General features: G+C 55.6%; 2 protein-coding genes across 5 annotated transcripts in view; both read right to left on the bottom strand.

Annotated features, from left to right (window-relative positions):
- Positions 1–16,922, bottom strand: RSPH6A (radial spoke head 6 homolog A). 2 transcript variants are annotated; one of them, XM_060651516.3, is made up of 6 exons: positions 16,076–16,922; positions 12,496–12,730; positions 6,669–7,433; positions 5,316–5,460; positions 4,453–4,570; positions 1–409 (listed from the first exon to the last, which is right to left on the bottom strand). In XM_060651516.3, the coding sequence occupies exons 1-6, from the start codon at positions 16,741–16,743 to the stop codon at positions 172–174; spliced, it is 2,169 nt and encodes a 722-aa protein (XP_060507499.2). In that variant the 5' UTR covers positions 16,744–16,922; the 3' UTR covers positions 1–171. The 2 variants fall into 2 exon arrangements, with proteins under 2 accessions (XP_060507499.2, XP_060507500.2); XM_060651517.3 differs by lacking the exon at positions 1–409 and adding an exon at positions 1,414–1,649.
- Positions 16,923–17,045: 123 nt separating this feature from the next.
- SYMPK (symplekin scaffold protein) overlaps positions 17,046–24,155 on the bottom strand; it is a 35,057-nt gene continuing 27,947 nt past the window's right edge. For all 3 annotated transcript variants that reach the window (XM_060651511.2, XM_060651510.2, XM_060651514.2), the window contains 7 exons: positions 23,827–23,917; positions 23,089–23,190; positions 19,371–19,558; positions 18,319–18,495; positions 18,047–18,142; positions 17,463–17,795; positions 17,046–17,291 (listed from right to left, as the gene is read on the bottom strand). In XM_060651511.2, the coding sequence (XP_060507494.1) occupies positions 17,157–17,291; positions 17,463–17,795; positions 18,047–18,142; positions 18,319–18,495; positions 19,371–19,558; positions 23,089–23,190; positions 23,827–23,917 (1,122 nt within the window). In that variant the 3' untranslated portion in view covers positions 17,046–17,156. The remainder of the gene's footprint in view (positions 17,292–17,462; positions 17,796–18,046; positions 18,143–18,318; positions 18,496–19,370; positions 19,559–23,088; positions 23,191–23,826; positions 23,918–24,155) is intronic.

Genomic DNA, 24,155 nt, shown 5'->3' with positions numbered 1-24,155 from the left:
TGCCATGGGGAAATTTTATTTTAGAGCAGCTACCTCCCTCTTCTACTCCTGCCCTCCAGGGGCAGAAAGCAAACCGACAGTGGGGGGAAAAAACAACACCCCATCACTAACTATGTATAAGGGAAAACCTACTATCTACCTGCTTGCGGAAGGGGCTTGGGGGGGCCCCCTTCAGTCATCCAGATCCTCCTCCTCGTCTTCCTCCTCATCTTCCTCCTCTTCCTCCGCGGCCGCCAGGGCCTGCTCCTGGGCTGCCTTGAGGGCCTGCTCTTCCTCCACCGTGGGGTCACTCATCTCCAAGATCTCGGGGCTGTTGGGGTACTCCTGCTGAACGGGGGCTGGCAGGGGTGGGTTGAAGTTCTCGGGACTGTACTTGTGACCCCAGCCAATGTAGATGTTCTCAAACTTCCTGGAAAGGCAGGGAGATATTGAGAGATCCTCCCTCCAAGGCCCCAGCCTGGACTTCCACTGAAGGTGGGACCCCGCGAGGGCTTGGCCTGGCTGCACAGGTGCGGGTGGTGGGGTGGAATGTGCTGTGCCTACTAGGTCTCTCCGTTCACGTGCTCTTGAGTGTTTACTGAGCATCTGTCTCCTAAGTGCCGGGCTGTCTAGAGCTGTACCCTGCAACAATGCATGTCACTGCTGAGCACTTGAAACGTGGCTGGTGGGACCAAAAACCTGAGTTTCTTTCCTTTTTTTTTTTTTTTTTTTTTTTTAGTGTTTTATTTATTTTTGAGAGAGAGAGAGAGAGCCGGGGAGGAGCAGAGAGGGAGGGGGGCAGAGGATCCGAAGCAGGCTCCAGGCTCTGAGCTGTCAGCACAGAGCCCGCCTCGGGGCTCGAACTTGTGAACTGCAAGATCATGACCTGAGCCGCAGATAGACGCTTAACCGACTGAGCCACCCAGGCGCCCCAAAAGCCTGAGTTTCTAATTGTATTTGATGTTCTAAGTTCACCCGTGCTTTCTCCTTTGGCCCCCTGGTCACTTAGGGGGTGTGTTGCTTAATTTCTACATATCTGCGAAAGTCCCCCAAATTCCTTTGTTATTGATTTCTAATTTCGCTCCAGTGTGGCCAGAGAACATATTTTGTGTAGTCAATCCGGTTAAATTTATCGACACTTGTTTCCTGGCCTAGCATATGGTCTAATCCTAGAGACAGTTCCATGGGCGCTTGAAAAGAATGTGTGTTCTGGGGCACCTGGGTGGATCAGTCGGTTAAGTGTCTGACAGGCTCAGGTCATGACCTCATGGTTCCTGAGTTCGAGCCCGTCGGGGTGCCGACAGACAGCTCAGAGCCTGGAGCCTGCTTCGGATTCTGTGTCTCCTTCTTCCCCTGCCCCTCCCCCACTCGTGCTCTGTGTCTCAAAAATAAATAAATGCTAAAAAAGAAAAGAAAAGAATGTGTGTTCTGCTGTCGTCTGGGTGGATTTGACTTCATTTTAATGAATTCAGATGTAAACAATAAAACCGATATTCAGTTCTGTTATCGGATAACGGGAGAATGTCGAAGTGTGCCTGGGGCAACTTGGGTCCATGAATCTATTTTCTCAGCTGTAAATGTGGTGAAATCTGAATCCAAGGTCAAGTACTTCTGATGAGAACGTAGCATCCAGATGGAATGTGCTGTAAGTGTGAACTTCACACCAGATTCTGAAGACAGAGTATGAAAAGTTTAAAAAAAGAATGTAAAATAGCTCGTTAAGTTTTACATTACCGATTTCACATAGCGATGACAACATTTAAAATATAATAGGGTAAAGTAAACTATTAAAAGGAACCTTGCCTGTTTTTACTCTTGAACATGGCTAGTTCTAGGACATTTTATTTATTTATTTGCTTACTTATTTATTTTAAGTAGGCTGCACATCCAGCACGGAGCCCAAGGTGGAGCTTGAACTCATGACCCTGAGATCAAGACCTGAGCTGAGATCAAGAGTCAGACGCGTAACTGGCTGAGCCACCTGGGTGCTCTTCTAGAAAATGTAGAGTAATGCAGGTGGCCTGTATTTTATTTACGTTGGACGGTGCTGGTCTAGGTGTGGGGACCCAGCAGTGAACACATTAGACAAAAATCCCTGCGGTGGTGCCTGCATTCTAGAAGGAGGAGACTGATAATAAACAAGAACAGAAGGGGTTGGGGCCAAGCCTGCCAGCCCACCTGTTCCCAGAATTTTAACTAGAGGAGGAAATGGGAGGAAAAGGAGGGGACTGGGAGATAGGGAGAGAGGCAGTGAGGGGCAGGGGGGTGGGGGGGGGGGAGAGAGAGGGATGGAGAATTTGCCCCGCAGGCTGTTTGGCTTCGCCCTTATTTTCACAGCCTTGCTGTTCTTGAGACCTTTGCTTTCCTCCAGGTCTTCCTAGAACCTTCGAAAACACTGCTTCCTTGGAAGCCTCACCAGGGAGGTTGAGCTTCCTAGAAAGACAGACCTTCAGAGGGGCGCCTGAGCAGAGGGGCGCTTGGGTGGCTCAGTTGGTTAAGCGTCTGACTTCAGCTCAGGTCAGGTCATGATCTCACACTCCGTGAGTTCGAGCCCCATGTCGGGCTCTGTGCTGACAGCTCAGAGCCTGGAGCCTGCTTTGGATTCTGTGTCTTCCCCTCTTTCTGCCCCTCCCCTGCTCATGCTCGCTCTGTCTCGAAAATAAATAGAAACATTAAAAAAAATAAAAAGATAGAGCTTCAGGCCCCAACCCCACTCCTGTGTCACCAGAACCTTCACTTGAATCAGATCCCTGGGGTCTGGTACACTCACAGTCTGGGAAGCTCTGGTCTACCTGCTTCCCCCTCCCCCCCCCCCCCCCCCCCGCCCCACCTTACTTCTCTCTTTCCCCAGAGATTTCAGCTCAAGGTTGCTCTTCCCAGGAATCCCACTTTGATCCCCTTAAGATGACCGGTATGAGCTGTAATTGGTCCCCGCACTGTCCCTAGCGGTACTTAGTTTGTAACAGGGTATTTATTTGGCTGGGGGGGGGGGGGGGGGGGGAGGGGCGCTATACTGTTAATTTCCATGCTTCCTCTGCCTGCCCTCAGAGGCAGGATCCGTATCGCCTTTTCAATAAAGGGCCTGGGACCTAGCATACATCTGGCCAACAGTGACACCCGAGAGGGTTTTATAAAGAAAAAACAAATGGATGGTGGGAGGGATGCATGATCGAGTGGTGGATGGATGGGTGAGTTGAGTTCCCAATTTGGATCTATCTTTTGCTTTCAGAAAGATGTTGGCAGGGAGCCTGCCTGGCTCACTCAGTGGAGCGTGTGACTCTTGATCTCGGGGTTGTGCGTTTGACCCCTGTGTTGGGGGGTTGAGACTACTTAAAAATAAAATCTTTAAGGGGAGCCTGGCGGCTCAGTGAGTTAAGCATCTGACTCTTGGTTTCAGCTCAGGTCATGATTTTGGGGTTCATGGGTTCGACGCCTGCATGGGGCTCTGTGCTGGCAGTGCGGAGCTTGCTTGGGATTCTCTCTCTCCCACTCTCTCTCTCTCTCTCTCTGCCCTTCCCTGACTCATGCTGTCTCTGTCTCTCTCAAGATAAATAAATTAACTTAAAAAAAAATAAATAAAATCTTTAAAAAGAAAAGAAAGCTGCTGGCAAATTAGGGTGCGGCCAGAAGAAGGGGCTGGTGAAAGCAAGCCAAGGAGACTCTTCCCTGTTTCTAGAGGGGAAAAAATCGCCAAGAATGTGGTGAAAGCAGCCGGATTACACGAAATCTCATCATAGGATGGAACAGTGCACCTTGGGCACTGAGCTGGAAAGGGAAAAATCTAGGAAAACTTATCCTGCCATCTGGTGGACGGAGTTGGTAAGTGCGCCCAGCACGGGGCTGCCGAGGGCGCTCCCTAAGCGGCAAAGCAGAAAGGCTCCGTCGCGCCCAGTGGGAGAGACTGAGGGCCTCTCGGTGCCCGGCGAGTGTGTGGTGAGTGTCTCAGTGAGTGTGCGTGGGTGGGAATATGCAGCAGTGACAAATCTTGGGGGAGCAACTTGTGGGGGGTCCTGGCAGGGAAGACTTCTGCCCCATGGACCCAAGACCCTTCAAATTGGAAGAACTGCCAGGGGGCCCAGGGAAGGAGTTAGGTCCCCCGGAAAGAAGACGGTGTCCCTGGCAGGGCCACATCAAAGTGGACTCCTGAGTCCTGTCTGGCTCTGTGACTCATAGAGCTGAGAAGCCTGGGCCGGGAGGCCAGAGATCCAGGTTTGAATCCCGCATACGCTGTGTGACCCTGGGTCAGTTCCTTACCCTCTCTGATCCTCCGTTCTCTTATCTGAGGGGCTCTCACTTTTTGTCTGGGATTTCTCATTTAACCCTGGTTGGAAGTCCTGGAGCTGAGTGAGGGCGTCAGCCCAGGGAGCTTCTTGAAAGGGGTTCCTTCCACTCTCTGCCCCCGTCCACCCTCAGCCTGGCTCGGAAGAGGTTATAGGGGCTTCCTCTTCTGGAAGGGACTAGGAGAAGACCTACTTGCCACTGGCGTAGGCATAGGCCCCTGGCCAAAGATTGGAGCGCACGACAGCCACGGAGTACTGTGGGCAAAGGCTGCAGGACAGGCGGGTGGTCCACGGTGACATGTGCATGATTTCTGCAGGGGAGTGGAGAGCACCAGGGGAGGTCAGAGCTCCCCACAGCCCTGCGCAGCCCCCTGGAGGGGAGACTGAGAGAAAGAGGGGAGGGCACAAAGAAGGAAGACAGGGAGGGGCGTGAAGGGACTGTGGCTGGCTCCAGATCACTTTCTCACCGTGTGGCCCCAGGAAGCCACCTCGCCAGTCTGAGCCTCAGTGACCGCATCCAAGAAGCGGGTATACTTATCTCACCTCCCTTGCAGGCGCTGCCGTGCTCGGTGATCGCCCTTCCAGGTCAGCCATGGCTTTGGACCAGGGTCAGAGGGCACGGCACAGGCCCTGTGGTCCCGGAAATCCGGGTTCAAATTCGGGCTCTGCCCGTTCACCGGCTCTCGGCCTCTCCTTCCTCCTTCCTCCGGGTGCCTGAGACCCTGACCTCGGGAAATCCCCATCCAGTCTTCCAAATTCCAGCTCGGGTCCTGCCTTCTTGGGGAAGGCCTGTCTAATTCTCTCTGTCTCTCGCCCCAAACCCACACGGGACTGGAAAGATCATATCCCACGACCCGGGGCCACTGCCGAATGCCAGACACGGCTCACAAGATGGACGTGTTCCTGCAACCCCAGGAGGGAGGCACGATCACCAGGCCCGTGTTATAGATGAGGGAGCAACTGAGGCTGAGAGAGATGCCCCCCCAACCCCTGCTTTCTCCCCAGTCCCCACCTGGGCCGGTGGGCTGGCGTGCGTGAGGCCAAGAGGACTGTTACCTGCATCTTCGGAGAGCGGCGTCAGCAGCGGGGGCCCGACCTCCTGCTCCACGCCTTCCATCCCCTCGTCTGCCTTCTCTTCCTCCTCCCCTAACTCCTCTTCCTCCTCTATCTTCTGCAAAGGGTTCACCCAAGTGCAGCGGCCCTGGAGGTCGGGCGGGGGGAGGTCAGGCCACATCTCCCGGGGGGGAACAGCAACCCGCCTGCACCCTGGGAAGTGGTGAGGGGCCAGGAAGCACACCGGGGCCTGGCCCTGTCCTCAGGGACCCAAGTATGGGCAGGGGGGGCAGGGCTAGTCACACGGGTGGGGGGAGAGATGGAGACTCCTGCCACCTGCTGGCTGTGTGGCCCCCCGTCTGGGCATTCATTCATTCATTTGTCAGATATTTAATGAGCACCTACTACATACAGATAGGTGCTGGGGAAACATCCTTGAGAGGAGAGACCCCCCCGCCCCCAATTTCTGCCCCGGGGAGCTGATATTCAGCCTCCCATATGATCTTCTGCTCATCGGTGAAATGGGGGTAGCATAGGGGTTCTCTCGTTGGATTGCTGACGGGCTACACGAGGCCCTGAAGAGCTGATATGTGTTTGTTAAGTGAACGCACCTAAATGCACGGCACAGAGCAGACTTCAGCTGCCTCAGCGAGGCAGTGGGGATGGTAGTCGTGCCACACTCCCAAAAGAAGTTGTTTGGATTCAAGAAGGCGTGGCAGAGTCAATACAAGTTTGTGCACTGAATGAATAAAAGCTCCTAGCACACAGCAGGGGCTTCCTTGAACCAGTGAGTGCACGAATATAGAGTTCAACACATCAGGTGGTCAAAAAAGGCAGGGCCTGGGGCGCCCGGGGGGCTCAGTCGGTTGAGCGTCTGACCTCGGCTCGGGTCACGATCTCGAGGTCGGTGAGTTCGAGCCCCGCGTCGGGCTCTGTGCTGACGGCTCGGAGCCCGGAGCCTGCTTCGGATTGTGTCTCCCTCTCTCTCTGCCCTTCCCCTGCTCGTGCTCTGTCTCTCTCTCAAAAATAAATAAACGTTAAAAAAAGAAAAAAGAAAGAATGAAATCTTTTTGAGCGCCGGCTGGTGCCCCAGCCCCTCCTTGAGCTGAGCTGTTGCGTAATATTCTGGTGCCCTGTCACCTTTCTGAAATCTGAAAAGCTCGGAACTCCAGGATGCATCTGGCCCCAACAGTGTCTTACAGGGCATCGTCAACCCATATCTGCCGTGTGAACGAACCAACGGATGAGTGAATATTATGCAGCACGTCGGGAAGAGAGCCAGAGCTTGAGACCATTGCCTGGAGCTCCCCTTCCCCGCCCCCCCCCCCTCCACCCCGGTGAGTCCCCTGTCCTCACCTGCGGCAGGATGTGCTGTGCGTGATGCACCCAGTTGGCCATGGAGTCCACCAGCTCGAGCACCGGGATGCCCTCAAAGTCGGGGTTCTCCTCGTAGGACTCGCGCCCTGCGCCGCCCTCCTCCTCTTCATCGCCCTCCTCCTCCCCAAACTGGTAGAAGCCGAGCGGGCTGATGTGCGTGGCGGCCGAGATGCGGGCGATCTGGGCCCGCAGGTAGTTGGCCTCGTTGCCCGGGAAGGGCGGGTAGCTGACGACTGGCGCGTCCAGGAAGCCGGTGAAGAATTTCTTGATCTTGCGGGCCTGCACGATCTGCACGGGCGTGACGTGCGGCAGCCGCGTCCACGGCCGGCCCGGCTCGTTGCACACGAAATACAGGTACTTGTTGGTGCCCGAGCGGCTCTCCTCCCTGGGGATGACGGGCGGTGGCTTCCACATGGGCTTGGGGGTAACGTCCGTGTCCTTCTCCTCGTCCTCCTCGCCCTCCTCCTCGTCGGGCGCGTCCATGCCCTCGCCGCCCTCCATCATCTCCTCCGCCTCCTCCTCCTCGCCCTCCTCCTCGCCCTCCCGGAAGGACACCTCGGCCACCAGGTAGCTGCGGCTGAGCCCCAGGATCTTGCCCCAGAAGCGGCAGGTATGGATGGGCTGCTGCTCCACCAGCTGCTTCAGGGCCATGAAGATGCGGAAACTCTCGTCCGAGCTCAGGCCCACGCCAGCCTGTTCCAAGTAGAAGGCCGTCTCCATGACGTTGGGCACCGCCGTCTCAGCCTGCAGAGGGGCGGGTGGAGGGCAGAGGAAAGAAGGCTGAAGCCCTGCTCCCTAGCCTGACTTGTGAAATCCGGAGAGCTAAACTGCTCTGTAACCCAGCTGCTCATGCGACTGCTGCAGGCCAGTGGGATGTAGGGGCAAGTCCTTGGGGAGGAGGTCCCTTAAGGAAAAGAAAAGGGGGGGGGGGGTGGGGGGAGAAAGAGAGAAAAAGGAAAATCACCAGGAGAAAATCCTTTGCTCCTTCATCCTTCCCCCTTCTTTCTGCCTGCAATGGGATGTGAGATCTGGAGGCACAGCAGCTATTTTGGGACCATGAGGCAATGCATGGGATGGTGTGTACCCATAGCCTAATGATGGTAGAGTTGAAAGGTGGAAACTGCCGGGTCCCTGGTGGCATCACTGAGCCACCTTACCTCCCTTCTTGTTGTATGGGGCAAAGAGGCCACTTTTAGTCATGTTTTCCGTTACTTGCAGCCAAATGCACCCCTAACAGATACCCCAAATCATATAACAAATTAAGGGAAGATGCAGGCCTTGAGCCCAGGAATCAGTGATGCTGGAGGATGGTGGTGATGACTGTTGCCCCCACTGCCTCCTCCTTCACCATCTACCTGGTTCAGGGAGACAGAGGGGGAGAGGCAGAGAGACGGGGAAGCGGGGGCAGAAAGGGAGTGAGAACAAGCAAATTGAGGGCTGAGACTAGAATATAGTGAGGTTTGGACCGAGGCAGCCACTCCCATAGCCACATGGCCACAGGCTGACCCCGATACTTTTCAGTCAGTCCAGAATTCTTTATTAAAGACCCAGTGGGTGCCAGTCCCAGGCTAGGCAGGCATTGAGATATAGCAGAGACCAAAACACATGAGGTCCTTCCTCAGGAGATTGGCATGACCCACCCTTGGCCAACATGATTGGCCCAGGGAAACACATTGCCCAAATCGGGGAGACCACATGCTCTCTTGCCAGAATTTGAAAGCAGAAGGGAGAGAGAGGAGGTATAGAAGGTAGAGTAACGATCCCCCCAAAAGATGTCCATGTCCCGATTCCTGGGCCTGTGACTATCTGACACGGCAAAAGTGACTTACAGGTGTGATTAAATTAAGGATCCTGAGACAGGGAGATCATCCTGGATGGTCCAGGTGGGCCCCAAGTCAACACAAGGGTCTTGCTAAGTGAAAGTGGGGAAGGCAGAAGGGTCAGAGAAGATGTGATGAAAGCAGAAATCAGAGTCAGAGACTGGAAGGTTCCGGAGGAGGGCCCAGGAGGAAGGAATGTGTGCTGCTTCTGGAAGCTGGAAAAGGCTAGGAAATGGTTTCTCTCCAAGAGTCTCCATCAGTAGGGCAACCCTGCCGACCTTGACCTCAGCCTGGTGAAGCCCAATCCGAAGCGGACTTCTGACCTCCAGAGCTCTAAGGTAAAACATTATGTGGTCTTAAGCCACTAAGTTTGTTACAGCAGCCATAAGAGACTAATATGGGTCCCCTCTGTGCGTGTGGCTGCAAGTGAAACACGTAAGTGTGGGAGCCACATGCTGGATGACTGAGACTTTGTGTCCAAGCTTCACCTTTTGTAAGGACACTAGGCATAATGGACGAGGGCTTCACCCTATTCCAGAAGGACCTCATTATAACTCATTACATCGGCAATGACCCTCCTTCCAAATAAGGTCACATTCTGAAGGGTCTGGGTGAGGGATACATCACCCTTCATAATAATACTTCATAAGGGGGCACCTGGGTGGCTCAGTCAGTTGAGCGTCTGACTTCGGCTCAGGTCATGATCTCACAGTCTGTGGGTTCGAGCCCCGCATCAGGCTCTGTGCTGACAGCTCGGAGCCTGGCGCCTGCTTCGGATTCTGTGTCTCCCTCTCTCTCTGCCCCTCCCCCATTCTCTCTCTCTTTCTCTCTTTCTCTCTGTAGTGTTAACAGGAACAGTTTATCGCATTTTCTCTCTATGCTTGCTGGCCATGGGCATACTATTCACAAGTGTTTGAAATCCCTCCCCAAAGGAGAACGATATGTTCCCATGCCCCTGCACTTAGGAGGGGCCATGTCACTTGCTCTGACTGCTTGAAACAGCAGTGACAGGGACACATGTCACAGCCAGGCAGAAGCTGTAAGAAAGAACCAATGTGGGGCTTGCTACCCTCTCTTTTTCCTCCTCTGCAACTGTGGGAGCCTGTGGCACAATGCAACTGCCTCCATCGTCCCCGGTTCTCAGGCAGCTGATGAGCAAAACCCTTCTGGGAACCCTGGGTGGGCAGGTTGTGTGAGCGAGAAATAAACTGTGTAGTTTTAAGCCACTGAGACTGTTGTGCTGGGGCTTTGTTTGTTTGTTTTTACCTCAGCTCGAGATGTAGCACACCCTAATGCTCAATACTAGGAGAATCGTTCTTTTGAAAGTGGTTCTGGCGCTTTCTTCCCAACATAAATGCCATGCAAAAGCTGGTTTTCCTGATTGGTGGTGACACCAGCCACTCAGGGGGAGCGGAGTCAAGCTTAATTCCAAGACACCTCGCTGACGGGGAGGAAGACAAAGGAAGGAGGGTAGAGCGGTGCCCGGGTGGCTCGGTGATCTCGGATTCAGATTCGGGAGTCCAAGCTCCAGATCAGGCTCTGTGCTGTCAGCGCAGAGCCTGCTTCGGATCCTCTGCCCCCCTCCCTCTCTGCCCCTCCCCTGCTCTCTCTCTCTCTCTGAAAAATAAATAAAACATCTTAAAATTTTTATTTTAAAAAAAGGGATGAGTGTGTGCCTGGCCCATGAGCCAATGGCCATCACCCTCTTTCTGGGAATCCCCACCCTCCATCCACATGGCAATGGAGCGGCCTCACCAACCATGTTTAAGTGATATCACTCCACCCTGCTCACTGTTGATTGCAGCAAGAGTGGGAAACTGCCCCCCAAGGTCAGGTCAGACTCTGCTTCTGTCCCCATCCCCTGCTATCGCCAGTAACGCGTGCCTGGGGGGAGAGAACGTACAGCGGGCATCTTCCTGCCCTCTCTAGATTGCTTGCACCTGAGAAGGTGTGAGGAGCAACTTCTCTCTTGTTTACCACTTGTTTCCACTTCTGCAACATCATCTGTTTCCTGCCCTCACATGGTCTGTGTTGTCAAATAAGTAAAGTGTTAGCTTTTGGAATGTGATGCAATAATACCGAAGTTAGTCTGAAATTATAACTTGGAGAGTAGTCAGGAGCTTTATGAAACAGAGGCGCAGTGAGTTCCGGGGCAGAAAGCCATCTACAGGGCGAAGGAGAAGGATAGAGAATCCACAAACAGGTCGAGTCCATAGAGGCGTAAATAAATCAGAGATGGCATTTCAGAGGATGGGGGGAAAGAATGCATTATTCCACCATGGCTGCTGGGGATCGTGGCTAGCGACTTGGGAGAAATAGAAAAAGGGAAATGAGAGCCCTACCTCCTGTCAGAGAAATATATAAAAAATGATGAATCACTGATTTCTTTGAGTCTCTTCCTAGAAACATGCACAGGCCACAAACGCCCACAATTTTGCCACGAGTTTGCGGACCTCCCAGAAAGAATTCCAGCTCCAAATTCTAAGTGGGTGGGGCCTTCAGGGACAAGCCCGTCAGGGGGCGGAGTCTCCGGGGGTTGGCATTTCAACGGGGCGGAGCCTCAAGCGGCCGTGGTGCTCCAAGGGGGCGGAGCCTCTAGGAGCCAAGCGTTCTAAGGAGGCGGAGCCTTCGGGGCCTTGCGTTAGATGTGGGTAAGACCTGGAGGTGGAAGGAAAGGGTGTATTTCCAAGTGGGTGGGGCCTCCCGAGGAGAAACTGCATCTGAAATTTAAAACCATATTCCCAGGTAAAACTTGGCGCGAGGCTTGGTATTTCCACCTGCGCTTTGCTCACCCAAGGGCTCATTCCTTTGTCAGATTGTCGCTCCCGTGGTCTCTCACCATCCCACCCCACCGTCGCCAGAATCCCAGACTCTCAGAAGCATGGACGTGAGCACAGAGCAATCGCATCCGCAGAGGGGGCAAAGGTTCTGTATAGCACAGGCTTGGAGGTCACGGTCCTGCCTTCCTAGTTCTGTCTCTGGTACGTCCTAGCTTCCCGCCCTCCGAGCTGAAGTCTTTCCTCTACAGATAGAAACTAAGTAGCGCTTGCTTTGCAGGGTTGTTTCGGGGGATGAGCCGAGCCAAGGCTCTCAAGGCTCTTAGCGGGGGCCTAGGAGGCGTCGGAATCATCATAAATAGAGTCCCCAGCAAATGTTTCTTGAACGAGTGGAAGAATCCTTCACCTGAATTTTATGCCGTTGTCCAAGCCTGGAAACAGAATTGTGGACTTAAATATTCTGAGGCTAGTGAAATGTTACTGGGCCAGGAGTTGAAGAGCTCTTAGCAAGGGGTCGACTTACAAAAGGGGAAACTGAGTCTGGGGATAAGGGGCACTTCAGTGTTGAGAGACTCCAGGAGGCAAGGAGTTTCACAGAAAACGCCTGCAAAGCAGAATTATTTGGGGGAGGGAGGAGTAAAGGACGGCAAGAGGGAGACCAGCCTCCACCTCCACTTAGCCGCTGGAGTCAGCTTTTTTTTTTTTTTTTTTTTTTTTTTTTGAGAGAGAGAGAGAGAGGGAGAGAGCGAGCGAGTGGGGGAGGAGCTGAGGGAGAAAATTTTAAGTAGGCTCCACACCCAGCGCAGAGCCTGATGAGGGGCTGGATCTCACAACTGTGAGATCGTGACCTGAGTGGAAATCAAGAGTCTGCAGCTTAAACCGACTGAGCCACCCAGAGGCCCCTGGAGTCAGTCTTCTAAAAAGCAAAGCCCACTAGCCTTTCCTCTGCTTCAAACCCTTCCGTGGTGCTCCAGCGGCCTCAGGAGAAAGCCCAATCTCCTCGATCTGGCATTCAAAGCCCTCTGTGACCTGGTCCTCCCGCCCCCCCACCCCCACCCCCTGTGGCCCACCTCCCACACTGACCTGAAATTGTTTGCGGTTTCTCGGTCCTACTGTGCATCCCCTCGCCCCCGGACCTTAGCACCGGCTGTGCCTAAGCCTGGGTCACTGCCCCTCCTGCCACGCGCCCCTCCCCATAGCCTCTCTCACCACCTCCTCTTCCATTTCCTGTTGGCCCTCGCCTCCGCCGCTCCGCAGGAACAGCGCCTTCTGTCTTTCCGCCATCTCGTAGGTGGGCTGCATCTCTGGGTCGTCCCGCAGGGTGTCCAGCTTGGGGTGGAACCACTCCCATTGCGTGGTGCGGTTCAGCGACTCCAGGATGGACAAAGGGTCCTCCGGCCGCTGGTTCAGGATCTTGGTCAGCAGGTTCACTAGGTGCTCATACCTGCCTCCCGTGGGAGGGAGTGGGAGGTGGGAGACATCACTCGCTCAGCTCAGTGAGCTCAGTGTACCTGGCCCCCGTGCCTGGCGCTGGGGACACAGTACAGAAAAGGTCCCTGCCCTGGTGGGGCTGACATTCTGATGATGGAGACAGAAATGAACCGAATGTGCAAAACATACAGTGTGTCGGGAGGTGGTAATTTCTATGGAGACAAAGCAGGGAGGGGGGGCTGGGAATGCCAGGGATAGGAGATGGCTTGTAAGTTTAAATAGGAAGGCCAGGGAAGGTCACACCAAGGTGACATTTAAGCTGAGATCTGAAAGACGTGAGGAGGCAAACCATACAGATACTGGGGGTGGGGGTGGGGGGGGGGGTGGAGAAGTATTTCAGTCAGAGGGAGCAGCAGGTGCATAGGCCCTGAGACATCTCGTGAGTCTTACATGATCTTGACAACAAAACTCAAGGAAGGGGCGCCTGGGTGGCTCAGTCAGTTAAGTGTCTGATTCTCGATTTTGGCTCAGGTCACAATCTCATGGGCTCATCAGATGGGGCCCCACTTAGGGTGCAGGGCCTGCTTGGGATTCTCTCTCTCTCTCTCTCTCTCTCTCTCTCTCTGTCTCTCCCTCCACTCATGTGCACTGTCTCTCTGTCTCTCTCTCAAAATAAATAAACTTTCAAAAAAAAAAAAAGATTTAAAAAAAAAACTGAAGGAAACTAGGAGAAAGGAAAATTCCATGCCAATCTTGCTTAGAAATATAGATGCTGAAATCCTAAGCAAAATACTAGCAAATGACATCCAGCAAAAAGATGCTCTTAACAAATGATGCACCATGATTAAACTGGGCTAATAACAGGAATGCAAGACTGGGCAGATATTAGAAAAACAGAAAAAAAAATTAACTCATCATGTTAATATGTTCAAAATATATGTAAGATAACCTCAGTAGGTGCAGAGAAGTTGTTTGATAACATTCAACACCCATTTATGATTTTAAAAAACCCTACCAATCTAGGAACAGAAAGTAATTTTATTTTATTTTTAATTTTTTTCATGTTTATTTATGTTTTGAGAGAGAGAGAGAGAGTGAGCAGGGGAGGGGCAGAAAGAGAGGGAAACAAAGAATCTGAAGCAGGCTCCAGGCTCTGAGCTGTCAGCACAGAGCCCGACCCAGGGCTTGAACTCACGAACCATGAGGTCGTGACTTGAGCTGAAGTCAGGTGCTTAACTGATTGAGCCACCCAGATGCCCCTAGAAGGTAATTAAAAAAAATGTTTATTTATTTACAGAGAGAGAGAGAGCGCGCACGCGCACATGTGAGTGAGAGTGGGGGAGGGACAGAGAGAATATTAAGCAGGCTCTGGCTGTCCACACAGAGCCTGATGAGGGACTTGATCTCACGAACCGTGAAATCATGACCTGAGCTGAAATCAAGAGTCGGACTGACTGAACCACCCAGGCGCCCCAGAAGGTATTTTTTTTACAATCGCATAAAGGGGAACCTATGGCACATAATGGTGAAAGACTGAACATTTTTTCCTTATGAGATTGGGGACGAGGACGCCCGCTTTCACGACTACACTGGAGGTTGTGGCTAATGCAATATGACATGAAAAATGAAAGGCAAAAAGGATGGGGAAGGAAGAAGGAAAACTGCCATGGTTTGCAGGTGGTATGATTGGGGGTGATGTGCAGAGGCCTTGAGTGGAGGGTGTGCCTGGCATGTTGGCTGGAGTGGAAGGAGAGGGAGGGATCAGGGGAGGAGAGGAGGCAGTGACACCGCCTGATACACAGTGAGACAGTACTGTGATAACAGTATTGTAATGGCTTCCTTCTACCTGAGCCAGGGACGATGCTGAGCACTTGAGAGCAGTGTTGGATTCTCACAATTGTACATCTGAGGAACAATTACAATCCCTACTCTCCAGGTGAGGAAACTGAGGCTCCGAAAAGTTGAGGCCATGAGATCACACAGTGGTAACACAGTCACGATTTGAAACCAGGTTGGTCTGATTTCAAAGCATGTGTGTCTGGGACGCGCCCGGGGGGCTCAGTTGGCTGAGCGTCTGACTCTCGATTTCAGCTCAGGTCATGATCCCAGTGTTAAAGGATCGAGCCCCGCATCAGGCTCCAGGCTAGGTGTGGAGCCTGCTTGGAATTCTCCCTCTCAACCCCTCTCCCATGCTGTCATGTTTGAGCATGCTTTCTCTCTGTCTCTCCCTCTCCAAGAAAGCATGTATGTCTAACTCTCTGCTGGATGGAAACCCTTTGGCAGTTGTCTTGGGTGTGCTGGAGAGCCATCACTGAATTGGGAAGGGTAAGGAGAGGTCAGACTTTGACCATGGCTTTTGAATAAAGGACCTTAAAGATTCCAAGGGTGGGAACTGTTGGGAAAAGCTAGAGGTTAATTCTGGCTAGACTCTAGGATCTGAGGCCAGGAGCTGACTAGAGATGAAGTTTGGAGAGCGGCAGGGGCTGAATGGCTCTTGTGAGGAGGAAGCACTTACTCCTGAGCCATGGCAAGCCCTGTGCCTGGGACAGATGGGGTCAGTTTTGTGCTTTAGCAAGAACTGTTACTTCTCCAACCTGGCCCTTTCCTGCTCTCCCTCTTTCTCCCTTGGTTCCAGTTGTACCAGCCTCCTTGCTGTTCCTCAAACACAGCAAGCCTTGAAGCCTTTCAATGTGCTTCCTCTGTCACCTGCAAGGTGCTCTCCCTCTTCCCCTTCAGGTCCCTGATCAAATGTCACCTCAGAGGCCTCCCCAGAGGCCTTCCTTGACCTCATGCTATTTCACATGCACTCCCTAACTCCCCTCGCCATACCTTATTTTCCACCTTAGCTCCCATCATTACCTATCATTTATTATATTTATTGCCCATTCTCCCACCAAAATGTAAGTTCCACGATGACGTAATGGGGACTGAGAACTGTATTCTAACTACAGCTAAGAGGCTTTGGCAAGTTAGTGGCTAATAGGGCCTCAGGAGCCAAATCACACGTACTTGGCCACATCCTAGCTGTTATCACTTTGGATATGGGACCGAATTTTTCTGTCTTGGCTTCGTCCTCTGTAAAACGGGGACAGTAGATGTGCTAATCTCAGCTGTGAGAACTAGATGTTAATGTATGAATGGTGGCGACCTGGTAAGTAAATGCTAGCTGTTGTTAGCGTTTCCATCCCCTGACTTCTAGCCTGAGTTAGATGCCCCTGGAACAGTCCCTCGTTACCCATGAGGGGTGATCCCTGGTCTGACTGAAGAGACCTGGGAGCCTGAGGCAGAGCCTTGGCTGGGTCCTCTCCCGGCCGGGATCCCACCCCCTCTCCCCCCCCACTCCGGAGCCCCTTCTCACAGGCTGAGGCTGCAACTGACGCTGGTCTGCAGCAGGTAGGCCTTGGCGTTCTGCACGGCCAGCTCCAGAGGCTCCGGCTCGGGCACCTCCAGAGTGAAGGGCGTGAAGCCCAGCTCGGAGGGTGAGAACTGGAGGGTGGGGTCATCCCTCAAGTAGGGCCCATGCTGGCTGAACTGCAGGTCATCTCTCTGGTACATGTTGAACTGGCCCAGTAAGTCCGGCTGGGTCTCCAGATAGGCAGACTCCAGTTGCTGGAAGAGGTTGCTTTGGCCCCGCTGTAGTTGCTGCAGCGTTAGGCCGGCGTTTTGGGTGGCCTGGATCCCACCTTCTTCCAGATAAAGCTGGGGCTGTAGCTCGGAGGGAAAGCCCATATTCGGGGACGGGTACTCCACCCCACCCAGCTGGGCCTCCTCAGCCTGGAACATCGTCAAGTTCTCCTGCTGGGTCGGGTTGGCCCCTAGCGACCAGCCCTGGAGGTTGGCCTGGCTGGCCAGAATCCCCCCATTGCTCTGCAGGATGGAGGCATCAAGTGGTATCTGCTCCGCCTCCTCGGGGAAGGCGGGCTGGGGCCGAGAGAGTTCCAGACCGCGCCGCTGGGAAACCTGGGAACTCCTCCGACTTGAAGGCGGCTGGGAAGGGGGCTCAGGGTCGGGCGGTGGGTCCCCCATAGTTCAAAAGGGATCGCCGACTTCCAGGAGGAAGGCTTGCAGACAGGCAGGCTAGACCGGTCGCCCGCCAGCCGCCACAGGCCGGCTAGCCTCTATGCCAGCCGCCCGGTTTCTAAGGAGGGAGGGGGCGGGCCGTTACCAGGGGAGGGCGCGCGGGGACGCCGGGGCCTAGGAGCCGGTTTCCGCGCAGGCGCAGCCCCACGACCGAGGGGCTGCCTGTCCTCCAGCCAGCGGCTGGGCGCGTTCACCAGCTAGCGCGCAGTCCCACAGCTGACACGCAGGTAGAGACCAGAGACTGCATCCACGCCCCAGACCCGCGATCTTTTTAATTTTAAAGGCAAAGCCCCGCCGGCTAGGCCCCGCCCTGCCCTCCCCGAGCTCTCTGCCCCACTCCCCTTCCCCACCGAGCCCCGTCAGCTGTTCCCCTTGGTCTCGGGTTCCCCGGATTCCTCGGCGGCGGGGCTGGGGGTCTTCACGGTATCGTCTCCGGCAGGGGTGAGGGTCTGGGGGCTGCGCTCCTCCTTTGAGGTCAACCCGCCTGTTGCCTCCTGGTGACAGAAGGGGGAGTGGGTCAAGGACACAGTGTGATCCTACCTCCGAGCCTTCCTTCGGGCTGTACCCTCCCCTCCCCACCCCAACCTTGGGCACTTGGCACACACCCTTCACCCCGGGGCCCTGATTGTTTTCTTCCCTTGCTGCTTTGAAGTTGTCATCCCTACCTTCGGTAGGGGCCCTTCAAGACTAGAGTCCAGGAGTGCGGCCTCGGTCAGCCCCGAGTCGTCATCCATGCTGATGAAGATGGCGGGGGTCTCACACTCAGGCCCCTCCTCCCGGAAATCTATGGTTTCCTCGGGCTGGGGAGGGCCTGGCCGGGTGGAGGAAGAGGAGGACGAGGAGGAGGACGAGGGGGCTCCCACTCCTCCCGGCTTCAGCTTCTGTTCCTCCTCCAGCTGCCGCTTTAAGGCTTTCTCCTGGGCCAGCCGAAGGCCGATGAGGTCCTGAGGGGGCCGGGGGGCTGGGGCTGGGGCCAGGGCCAGGGGCTCCAGGTCGTCCTGGGGGTTGGGAAGGGCAAAGAGAAGCTCAGGGGAGGGGGCGGCAGGTCACAGACTGTCAGGGGATGGTGGCAAAGAGCCAGAAGGCACCCTGAGGCAGACGGCAGGGTGGGCACAAGGAGTAAGTACGGGGCAACTGTTCCCCCACCTCCCATCCCTTTCGGCAGGAGCCTCTCCCAGACAGGTGTCTGGGGTGAGGAGAACAGGGTGGGCCTTGATGGCTTGGGGAGTGGGGGGCTGTGGGCCCTCACCTCTTCCAGGGGCCCCGCGGGCACTTCCTTGGCCTCTGGCTCCTGCTTGCCACTGGCCTCCAGGATGGTCATGATGGAGTTGGGGATGTGTGCTTGCTAGGGGAAGAGCAGGTAGGGGGCTCTACGGAGTGCTCGGACTCGAGACCCCAAGCGGACACCCCAGATCCCTGATCCCTGACCCTCTGTGGCAGTGCAGGGCTCCCCTCTCCCCACCCCCATCCACTCCTCCAGGACTGAACCCACGGGGCCACCCATCCCACACCCTGGGGTACCTGGTGGGGGGTGAAGGATCGGACGTGGGCCAGCAGGGGCTCCCGGAGCTCTGGGCACTTGTCAAAGACGGCACCCAGCTGCTGGGGCGGCAACTGCAGGATGACCTGGAAGCTCTGGGGCTTGGTGCGTTGACAGCACTTGATGAAGCCCTCCCACACCTTGGGATACTTCCACACCTGGACGGGGCAGGGAGGGAGCGGTCCTGAGGGGGCGTGCAGGTCGCCACCCCCCGAACCAGGAGGGAGACCTGACCGAGATGGGGCCCAAATCCCTACCAGGCAACAGATTGCTCTGGGCTACACGCCCCGCCACCTCTGGCCCTCCAGAAGACCTTGTGACTCTCTTTCTGATCCCAAGCGGCTCATGAGGGCCACTTAGGAAAAGAGGAGAGGGAAACGGGAGTGGCCCTATCAGGCAAGCACCGTCTCATTTCACTTCCACAGCAGCCCTGAGGGGCAACACCGGCCCTGCTAGACAGATGAGGCCCAGGGAGGCGGAGGCACAGGGTACCGTGGGTACCGAGGGGGCAGAGCCGAGATTTGAACCCAGGATCGTCTGAGTCTGCATTTTACCTGTCAGCCAGATGTTGCAAAGTGGCAACCTGTGGGCTGGATCTCGTCTGAGAGCTTATGAGTGGGGTTTGTTACTTACTTCCTCTTGGTATTTCTAAACACCCAGATTTCAAGCTTCTCTTGAAAAACGGGCCCACCTCTCAGCTCTAGTGTGCCTCCTGGCCGGGTGCGGAGCTAGTGGCAAGGGGCACTGCGCCTCTCCTGGGACACGGGCCCGTGAAGCCTGCCAACTGCTCCTGCCACCCAGTGGCCATCCTGGAGCTGAGTGAGCGCCCCCTGTTGGGCCGTCTCGTCTTGGCCCAGGCCAGGGAGGGCAAAGGGGCTGGCGGGCCTCCTGGAGCGTGCTCTCCTCCCGGCTCCCTCTGGGGGGCGGCAGGCAAGCTGGCGGGGAAAGCCTGGGGTTCTGCCCCCAATGTGTCTCCAGCGTGTCCTGCTGTGGTGTCCTGCCTGCGGGACTGGGGTGGTCAGGGGCGGGTTACCTGCTTCATGATGAGGCGGGACAGGATGTTCATGACGAACCCCCCCAGGCGGGGGTACATGGTCAGAGACTGGATGACGGTCCTCATGAGCAGCATGGGCAGGGGGCTCTGCTCCATCAGCTGCTGCATCACCACGGCCAGCACCTCCGACGTGTACACGTTCCGCTCCGCAAAGCACAGGTTGGTGGCTGCGAGGAGGCGGAAAGTGGGCCTGTCCTCTTTGCCCGCCTGCCCCCTGGGAGGTGGGAGCCCCCCCCCCCGCCCGCCCTGACAGAGCCCCATTATCTGCCCATGTTGAGTGGAGACCTAGCCTTCACTTCCTGAAGCTCCAGGCGAGAGGGACTTCCTCGCCCAGCAGGTCCCTGAGGGGATGTACTGTGGCCTGGTCCTTGGAAAGCCTGCGGTCTTGGTCCAAGGTTAAAGACATGTCCAGCTCCTGGGAGCCCCACGCTGGGCGGAGCGGGCAGACCTTGGCCCTTTTTCTCCAGGGACAACCCATGGGAAGGCTGAGGCAGGAAAGACAGGTTGCCAAAGCCTGGGGCCCATTCTGGCTTGCCCTCCCCACCCCCACCAGAGTGGGAAGGCAGCTTTGACTTCCATAAGCGCCCTCATAGGAGAGATGCTCTCCACCAGCAGGCTGGCCTCGGGGCTGCCCACTCCCCATCCTGACCAGGGCATGAGGGTTTGTGCTGGTGCTGGAGGGATACCAGGCCTGGGGCCACATGGGAGGCACGGTCCACAGAAGAAGGGAGGAAGGAGCAAGAGGAGGAAGCCTGGGCATTCGAAGAGCTCTCCAGCTCCAGACCCAGTGTGGGGAAGGGCTCAAGGAGGGTGGGCACAGTATGGGCATCCATGAAGGCAGGCAGGCTTTGGGGTCTGTTCCCTCAGGAGTGGGTTGTGGCACCCCAAAATCAGGATTGGCAGTGCTCTGATCCATTGTGCTAAGGGGGAGACCCCAGGAACTGCCTCCGAACCCCTTCTTCCCCAAACACCACTTGCCATGTGAGTCTGTCAACCAGGAAGTCTTTATTGAGCCAGAAGAGAGGCCCCCAATCCTTGAGAGGCTAATGGAGAACAGGGGTGGGTGCCTATAAGGAATGAGGGGGCTCCTATAAGGAACAGGGGGAGGACGGAGGCATTACAGGAATGCAGGCAGGAAGGAGACTGGATGGGGACAGGGCAGGTATCTGGGCCAGAGGAGAGTGTAGAAGGGAAGGACAGTGTAGAAGCCAGAGTGAACCTACCAGAAACCAAGAAAGCGCCGCCTCCTCCCTTCCAGGCAGTGGCCGGCTCCTGCCTGCTCTGCCTGAAAGGGTCCACAACCAACCCCCTGTCCTCTCCTCCCCCTCTGCTCCAGTCTCCTCCTGGGCCTCCCACCCAGCCCTCTAATCCACCCTCCATAGCAGCCTGAGGGGTGTTTAAAAAGCTTATTCTGAACCCCATGCCTCCCAGAAATCAAGTCCAATCTCCTACTGTGGGCCTATGAGACACTCTGTGGATGGGGCCCAGGCATGGTTTTCTTAATGCTTCCAGTCTGACCTCTCTTGACCGGGCCCCTTCCCCTAAACCACAAGATCTAATCAGCTTCATGTCTGCAGTTCCAGAACCACACCATGCCAGCGCATCTCTTGGCCTCTGCAAATAGTCTTGCTTTCTCTGGGATCATCATCTCCCCGGCTACCTCACTCCTACTCCTCCTTCTGTGGTTTCAGTTTTGGTGTCCCCTTGGGGCTCCCCTGTCTCAGCCCTGCTCACTGGGGGGTTGTTATTGTCCGGGGATAGACTGTGAGTCCCTGAGGGAGGACCAAGGCTGTATCCATCCCAGCACCACCCAGCAAAGGGCTGAGCAGAGGTGCTCAGTGAGTTTTCTTAATTGCTGCACCGGGCCACCGGGGGCAGGTCCAGTTATAGAAAAACTCACCACAGAAAGAGGGTGGTTTAAAAGGGGTGTGAATGCCATGAAAGAATGCTTATCCCGGGGGGCTCAGTTGATTAAGTGACCGACTTCAGCTCAGGTTCATGATCTCACGGCTTGTGAGTTGGAGCCCCACATCGGGCTCTCTGCTGTCAGCATAGGCCCCGCTTCGGAACCTCTGTCCCCCACCCCTCTCTACCCCTCCCTTGCTCGTGCTCTCCGTCTCTCTCTCTCAAAAATAAGCATTTAAAAAGAGATAAATAAATTTAAAAAGGCTAGGCCTTGAGGATCTCTCCAGGGACCTGGCCACTGTTCACTGGGGCAACCTGTAGCCAGGTGTTCCCCCAGGGACTACATCTGAGTCTGTGAATGGGGTTAGTGGGGGTGGTGGGGTCTGTGAATCCCCTCAAATTGTACGCAAAACTGTGTGAGCGTACCGTCCTTGGGAGTGGGCCCAGAGCTTCCCTGACATCAAAGGGGCGACAGTGTGTAAAAAGGCCACTCCTAGGGGTGCCTGGCTGGCTCAGTCGCAGGAGCATGCGACTCTTCATCTCTGGGTTCTGAGTCTGAGCATCACGCTGGGTGTGGGGATTACTTAAGTAAGTAAATAAATAAACAAACTTAAAAAATAAATAAATAAAAAGGCCACTTCTGGATGCTCAGCTTCAAGACCCTTTTCGCTAGAGGCCTTAGTGCCTCCTCAGTTGTGGTGTGGGTTTTAAATTTCCGTTAGCTCCTCTCTTGATCTAAAAGATTCTGACTGAACTTGCTGAGGAAGGCTAGGAAACAAGTAGTCTTCTAAGAAGCTGCTTTAGGCCACACGTGAAACTAAGTGGCGAGGGGAAGACCCCCCTCCTTGCTCTTAAAGGAGACGGGTCAAAGGTGTCTTCTGAGGACAGCAGGCGACAGTAAGGGCTCCCACCTCCGTGGGAAAGCACGGCTTCTGGACCAGAAACCTCCCTCGGGGAGGAGCGGGGGTAGTGCTGAGGAGGGCTGAGGGACAGAAGGCTTCCTAGGGAGATGGCCCGAGACCCAGGGTGCACGCACAGGTGGAACTGGCAGAGCCGGATTCCAGCTCGGGTCTACTGGACGTCAGCTCCTGTTATGTTCTACTACACCACTTAGCTGTGTGTGGCCCTGAGCAAGTTACTCAATCTCTCCGGAGCCTCCATTTCCTCGTCTATAACACGGATGTCGGCATACTCACCAGGTAAGGGGCGGTGCGCAGGGGCAGGCAGGCCCGTAGGGCACAGAGGACGCCCGGGCTCAGTGTAAGTGCTCACTAAACGGTGACAGCAGCCATTATGAAACTGCTGATTGTGGTGAGCCGGCCAGCTTGTCCCCAAGCCCCTGCCCTGGAGGCACATTCTCCTGCCTCAACCCGAGCCCAGGAGCCCAGACCGGACTCTGCACCTACTCCTTGTCCAACAAGTGCCCCGGTGCGCTCCATCTGCTCTGCTGGCCACACCTCTGCCCCTGCTCGGCCGAGGGCTCAGCTTCCTTCATTCCTCAGGCCAGGCCTGGGGAGGGAGGGGCTCCCCATCTTTCTTGAGGGCTACTCTGTGCCAGCGCATAGTAGATAAGCCAGTTCCTTGGATGGAGGGAGGGAGGGAGGGAGGGAGGGAGGAAGGAGAGGAGGAGGGAGGAAAAGGGAGGAGGGCGGGTATCCAGAGCTGAGATGGGGTTGCAGGTGGCACAATCTCCAACTTGGCAGATTCCAGCGGGCACATGTGGGTGACTGAGGTTCTTCCCTGGGTCCACAGCAGCCAGGCCACTTGGGGGGGGATGGGGGGAGCGCCTCACCTTTGATGATGGACTTCATGTCACACTTCACCGAGTCAATGTTGTGCAACGCAATAAGCAGCTCTCCAGGGTTCAGCGGGGACAAGGCCGAGTTCCCTTCACCTGCAGCGGGCGGGGGCGGGAAGGGGAAGGGGAAGGAGACAGTGCGGAAGCCTAAGTGAAGAGCTGTGTCTGTGCTCCCCAGATCAGGGTAGTGGCGAATGAGGATGAGGCGCCCTCTTCTTCGATGGGACTGGGAGGACAGAGGGCTGGAGCAGGGGAAGAAAGACGGACTAAATGCCACCCCTTCTGGGAAGCCCTCCTTCACAGCCTTTATCTTGCTCTCCTCCCCTTGACGGGTTCCTTCCCTCCTTAAGACAACATCTGATGTGGTCCAGCAGTTTCTCTCCCTCCTCCCTGAGCTGTGCACGCAGCAGGGCAGGACCCCAGCACAGCACAGATGTGGGCATTCACTGGACAGGCCGAGCCGGGCCGGGCCGGGCAGTGGGCTTGCTAACAGAGCTCCAAGACGGCGCTGTGGGGAGGCGCCAGGGCAGACGGCACTCTGCCAGTGCTGTGCTGAGGGTCCCAGGCGCTCTTGTGTGTGAGTTTTAAATCTCCGTGTTATGTGTGCACCAGACAGCCTCCACGCCGGCCACGGGGGTGAGGGGCGAGGAGATCATCCTTCAACACCGGGTAGCTTCTCTATCTTGGGGTTCTACTTCATTGCTTTCTGACCACGTCCACGACGTCACCTACCGTGCTGGGTGCCCAGCAGGCGGTTGAAGACCTCTTTCACCACAATGGGGTTGAGTTTGATGAGCTTTGGCAGGGCCTGGATCACTTCTTTCTGCAGGCGGAGGGCAGGGGAGGCGGGTCAGATTGTACCCCCATCCCAAATGCTCACTCTGGGGAAGTGAGGAGGTGCTCTGGCCTCATCATGCCCCGACGCTTCCCTCCTCTTGCTCCCTCTCTCGCCTGGAGCCGAGCTTTGTCTCCAAGTCACTGGGCCTAACTCAGCCCCAGTTCATCGCTCCCCATCTGAGCCCTCCTTGTGTCACATGCCCTGAGGCCCCCTGCAAGCGGAC

Source organism: Panthera onca, chromosome E2 (assembly GCF_046562875.1).
Source record: "Panthera onca isolate mPanOnc1 chromosome E2, mPanOnc1 haplotype 2, whole genome shotgun sequence".
Lineage (NCBI taxonomy): Eukaryota > Metazoa > Chordata > Mammalia > Carnivora > Felidae > Panthera > Panthera onca.
The sequence above is the reverse complement of the archived record's forward strand: the minus strand, read 5'-3'. Positions and strand labels throughout refer to the sequence as shown.